The sequence below is a fragment of the Pelobates fuscus genome, chromosome 2, assembly GCF_036172605.1.
Source record: "Pelobates fuscus isolate aPelFus1 chromosome 2, aPelFus1.pri, whole genome shotgun sequence".
In the NCBI taxonomy this organism is placed as follows: Eukaryota; Metazoa; Chordata; class Amphibia; order Anura; family Pelobatidae; genus Pelobates; species Pelobates fuscus.
This window is the reverse complement of record NC_086318.1, coordinates 168,227,948-168,233,947: the sequence shown is the minus strand read 5'-3', so window position 1 is coordinate 168,233,947 and position 6,000 is coordinate 168,227,948. Positions and strand designations below refer to the sequence as shown.

General features: G+C 33.4%; 1 protein-coding gene across 1 annotated transcript in view; it reads right to left on the bottom strand.

The window, feature by feature from the left end:
• Positions 1-3,792: 3,792 nt before the first annotated feature.
• Positions 3,793-6,000, bottom strand: part of HCRTR2 (hypocretin receptor 2) — a 123,685-nt gene continuing 121,477 nt past the window's right edge. The window contains exon 7 of the mRNA XM_063441125.1: positions 3,793-4,019. Coding sequence (XP_063297195.1) covers positions 3,793-4,019 — 227 coding nt within the window. The remainder of the gene's footprint in view (positions 4,020-6,000) is intronic.

Here is a 6,000-nt window from a genome sequence, read left to right as displayed (position 1 = left end):
GTCACTTCATTGCAATTAAATGGTCTGGATGCATTGGTCCTGTACAAGTAACCCTGCAATGTAAAACATAACAGGTTCTAGATAACTGCAATGTTTAAATTGCAGGGTTAAATCCTCCTCTAGAGACCGTCATATTGACAGCCACTAGAGGCACCTTCATGGCAGTGACCTAGGATGCCCCTACAGTAAAGCATTGATCCATTGTTATTCTATGGGGAAGCTTGGATGACTTGTGCACATCAAGTCCCGAGTGCTCTAGTTGCCTCTTCCATGGTGTCGATGGTGGCAGAGATGCAAGCAGTTCTGAGGGATTTTCAGCAATGTAAAATCATTTATTTTATTATTTCATATGGCAAAAAAGGGACCTGTTTTAAAATAGAGATATAAACACACAAACTTTAAGGTTATAAGTTTGTATTTGCTTATTGTTCTCTTAACTACAATATTCGATTTAAAGTTCCTTAAACTACAATATAAATTTTACCTTTTAGGAGTAATTGTGTTCCAGTTGGCAGACACTTTAGCTGGGAATTAGGATATGGTTAGGATTAAGAGGCAGTTTAAATAAAGGTAAGGTTAGAAGAAGGTTAAGTTAGGGTAAGGTTAGGATTAAAAGATTTTTACCAATAGGGGTAGTCAGATTGCGTTTAAAAGGGAACTGTCACTCTCAGGATATTTAATACTAAGTTTATGTGTCCTTTTATTTAACAAACACATATTTGTGTGATGTGAAAATTAAAATTACAAGTAGAAATTCACACCTCTGTATCTTGCCTTTAAATGCTTACATCTTAGTTCCTCATCAATCATTGGTAAAAAATTTGTCCTTTGCAGCCTACAGAGTAGAGGAGAAATGAAACAATGTCTCTATATCTCCTCTTCATTTGCAATGCTTGCTTTTAATTTTCTTGGATTTGAAGAGATACCCTGCTGCCCAAATATAAGAAAAGTAATAATTAAATAAATATATACTGTTTAGTAGATATACCCTCAATGAAAAAAAGGAATGCATTTAATTATGCATTTTTTCATTGGGTGTATTTCTAAAAACAATGTGCCAAAGCTGAAGACCTCTTGGCTGAAGCCCTTGCAAGCCCTCCCCGTTCTTCCCAGCCCAGACTTTCTTTGACTGTCCAATCAGTGACTTCCCAATACAGTTTAGAAATGTCTTTGCAAGACAGGTGCTCTGGGCAATTGACTGTATCTTGGGTTTAATTCCACTGAGCTAAACAAACCAAAAAGATTATCTAATTGATAGCAATGAGCTGTAACCAGCTTGATTTATAACAGTGCCAAATTCTATTGAAATCTGCACGTTTTGTAAAATGCATAAATGAAGGACACATTCTTCACATATAAATAACTCAAGCAATCTGAAGTGCTTTAGGGGTCCAAGGTGTGCCTTTAACTGGAATGCAATGTCATATTCTAAATAAAAATTTGAACAAAAACAGAGCATCACATGAAAAAAAGGTTAGAACATTATAGAAGCATTTCAATGTTTACATTTCGTGCGATGTGACAGTTTCCCTCTAAGGTTAGGGGAAACTAACAACAGGGAGGTTTAAGGTTAAGAGGGACTTCAGGTTGGGGATTATCACTTTCAAAATCTATTGTACTGTATTTCCTACGATTCTCCTGGTTTATATATCTAGGCATCCTTTTCTTGTCACTGTTTGATTGGTTTTTTTGTAGCATCTACTTTCTGATTAAAGATCCAACTGTGGTCAATGGATTGCTGACACATTCTTGATTCTAGGTAAAGACTAATGATGACATAGCTGTATCATCTTTGGGACATTATTTTCTTCTCTTCAACGTAAACTTCTACAGCAGAGGGTTTCAATACATATCCAAATTGCACATATACCTCAATGTGAAAAGTAAAATAAATGTCATCTTACAATAAATGTTTTGTGTTTTATAGTCTTAAGATAATAGAATATATTTTTGATTTACCATTTGTAATTGTAACAATTTTGATGTATTGTGGCATCACCTCAAGCTAAAAAAAAAAATTATCGATAATTTTTTTTATAAAAAATCAAATTAAAAAATAATTATATTATTTTGCAGTTCATAAGCTTTATGTACTCATTAAAAGCCTACCGCGAGTTGACATAATTTTAGGAGCCTGTAAGCAAGTCATGAAACAAATATTATGGCTCATATAATGTTTTACTTATTTTGTGACGATTTGCATTTAAACCCACCCAAAATTATTACATGCTGCCCATGTAATTTTCATAGTGTTACATTTTAACATATATTTTATATTTTTAGCTGATTTTAATAAAATTATTTTTACATTGTATTTACCACACAGAAGAACATAACACTGTATATCTGAAAGCATAGTATCTTACAAAATAACTTTTTCATAAGGACACCGCCTGATACTGTTTTGTCAACGAAGGCGAAATTAGGAGATTTATAGAGGATATATGCATTATTTATAGATTGGGATTCCATTGCTTTATTCCATTTAAAATATTTAAATAGTTTTATGTTTACAGCCCTTTTGTCATGTATTCACGAATATTAAAATGTATTAGGAGTCTGGGAAAATTCAGAACGGTAACAGTTAAACATTAAATAGAAGATGCTATGTCTTAAAAAAAGGTAGGGGAACTGGGGGCACACTCAGAACATGCATTTCTAAGTAGTGGTGCTGCCGTAAAGCCCAAACTATATACAAAATACAGACTAAGGAACAGCACAAACACACAAAAAATAAATAAATACAGTTTTAAAGTTTACAATGTCTTAAAAAAATAAAACTTTGTGTTTAGGATAGTGAAAGTTATAGTGCAAATGAGCTGGAGAACATCAGCATATATTACAAGAAGCAAGTGTAATTCTGTATAGTTACTGTACCATCTCATCACCCAGCATGCCACTATTAAAGTGACACACAATTATTTTTCTTGAGTGTATTTCAACTGTTTACATAGTTACAAGAGCACCAATACAATTGTGTTAGTCTGTGAGTTAAAAGCAATAGGTACAATAAAATTTACAGTGAGTTACTGATCTATGGCCACAAGTTCTGTCCACTAAACAATTAGACCAATGGTTCCCAGCCCAGACTTAAAGGAACACTAACATTCCAGTATTTAGGCATCTGACAAGTAGGGATTTTAACAAAATGTGAGCCATTTGTCTGCTTTGAATACTGTGTTAAGAACCATTGATGCAAACCGAGCACCTTTATAAAAGCTCTCCAATAATACTTTATACAATATGATTATCCAGATTTTTTCAGTCTAAAAGTTAAAAAATTGGTTGCAGGCACACCATAACACATAGTTTACAGGGTTTTTTTGTTAGCTTTTTGGTGTTTTTTTTTTTTTTTTGCTTCTTTTTTCCTTGGGCTTTTACATGTACAGGTCACATTCAAATGAAATTACCAGCATTCCCTCATGGCTGCCCTCATGACAAAGTATCATAAAGGCCAGTCCTGTGGTAGACTGATCTACTATACAATAAGTCAAAATAATTTAGTAAATGCAATATGCATGCATTAAATCTAATAGTGACATTAATGAGTATGCTTGGATTTTAGATGATATACAACTAAAAAATACCAATAAAAAACACTAGACATTACAGGGCATATGGGTTATTTCATAATTTTACCCTGTATTTAATATAAATATGCTTACATTTTGACATTTTTGCACCCCTGCATGACATGTGAGTTTTAATTTAAAAATAAATATACCAGTTTAAGATGTCCATTTTTGTCAGTCCACAATTTGTATTTCTGATAGATGTCTTCTATAAAAAATGTTACCAGTTGTGAATAGGTCCACTGCCATTTGCATTCAAAGTTGTAATATTTGTAAGGACAACATGTTCTGAAAGTCTTGAAATATTATCAAAGTTGCTGATCTGTGTAGTTAATGATTTTCTGCTGTCAGTGTTGGCTCTACCTCGTATCAGATGATCTTCTTGATTTTTGTGAACACCAAGGCAACAACATGAAAATGCAGCTTTAAATTCTTCTCTAAATTTACCTGAAAGGTAAAAAAAATATAAGCAACGAAAATATAAAAACACAATTAAATGAAGATTTTTCTCAATAATTTTTGTATATGTGATAACATTTTATACTACATGACCACATTTAATTTATATGATAAGTTTGGCATAGCTATCATTCTCTCTGGCAATGAAGTTCTAAAGTACTTAAATATAGAAAGACTTATTCTACTTCCAAACTCTGATTGTCTTATTACCATCCCCGATTTCCTCTTGGTAATCACAATTTTGGAAATTTATTGCCAAACTAATATTGCAAGTTGTGGGTATATGCACTATCATTCTAGATTTTGTTAATCCATATACTCCTGCTCACATATTATTCACATTTTATTTTGATGATTAACATCAGCTGACAAACATAGCCATAGCAATCTCCTAACTTTTCAACTGCATATAAATCCAATTAACAAGTTATTATTACATAACGCAAGACCTATTTTGTAAATAACAGTCAAGCAAATGCAGCCAGCAAGATAATTACTTGTGACTAATATATTAAATTGCTCTGCAATTCAGTTTCTGTTATTTTTGCAAACAGGTTGGTTTAGTATTAATTATAACAATTTTCTAAAGCATTATTTACAGTCCAGAACTTGGGCTCTCAAAATGTCTATTTTTGCCATTAGTGGACTCATAATTAAAGGAACATTCCAAGCACCATAATCACTGGAGCTCACTTTTTACGTTACATGTCATGTTTAATGCTGCTGATCCACCTATGCTTTATTGAGTGTATTTTACTAAAAAATATCTAATTTTCCAGTTATTGGGACCACTTTTTTTGTTCCATTCTTTATTTAGCGATTTGTCAATACATAGAACAGCAAAAAGTAAGCTTAACTTGAACGGTAAACATAGGCAATAATGGGAGGAAATAGGGAGCAAAGACATGTCTGGTAGAAAAACAATGCAGTCAGAAATACTGACAAAGTATTAGTGCCAAAACAAGGATCATGCAGGATCCACTTACATTACCTTCCATAGGAATGCAGCAGACTATAAACAATGCATAAAATAGGTAACTAGAGGAACGGTTGGAGGGGTACATCAGGGACCATGGACAGGAGTAGAGGAGGAATGGGAAAGTGGGTGAAGGACCCTGCAACCTTAGTGGGATCAAGTAAGAGAAGTAGTAAGAATTTTAGGTAAAATGTTGCATAGAGGAATAGTGCTAACCTTGGGTGATGTCGATTTCATTGTAATTGCAGCAAAGGTAATACATATAAAAAGAAGGGTAGAAATGAAGAGGAAATGGGGATAGTAACTGCTTACATAATTAGTGATAGAAAAGATGGGAGACAAAAATAAAGCAGGGAGAAAAAGGAGTTGTCGGCATGCTGCATCCAAGAGGAGGGGAATGGATAAAAGGGGTAAAAAAGAAAGAGTGCAGGAAGGAACATCTATGCATTTAAAAGTGAGAAGCAAGGCAAAGGGCATATTTGGAGATTTCCTATAAATAGTTCAAGGGAAGAATATGCTTCCACTAAGCCAAGGAAGGTTACCAAACTTTATGGAAAGATTTGGGTGTACCATGTCATTGAGCAGTCAGTTGATCTATGCCTAGGGCACCTTAGTTTTACAAATAGCAGTATCAATGATGGGAATGCAATTATTCGCCAACCATTATCCAATTGTTGTACATTGAGAAAGGGCCATGTTTTCAGCTAATTTATTATCTGCTCTTGTGAAAGAGTCATGTGGTTTTGACAACAAAAGAGCCCAAGGATTTAGTGAATATGGTTACTTACTCCAAAATATGTAAAAGCAAAGAAGTAATTCGAAGTCAGAATGACTTAAATTTTGGGCAGCTCCCCAAAAAATGCAAGAAAATTTCCCTCTCACCAATTTGCTTCCAGCTTTGGCTCAATTTAATATTGTTGCATAAGCTTTCCAAATAATTTAATATTTTTAAATAAACTTTAATAATTATTTAATATTATGAAAAGGAATTAC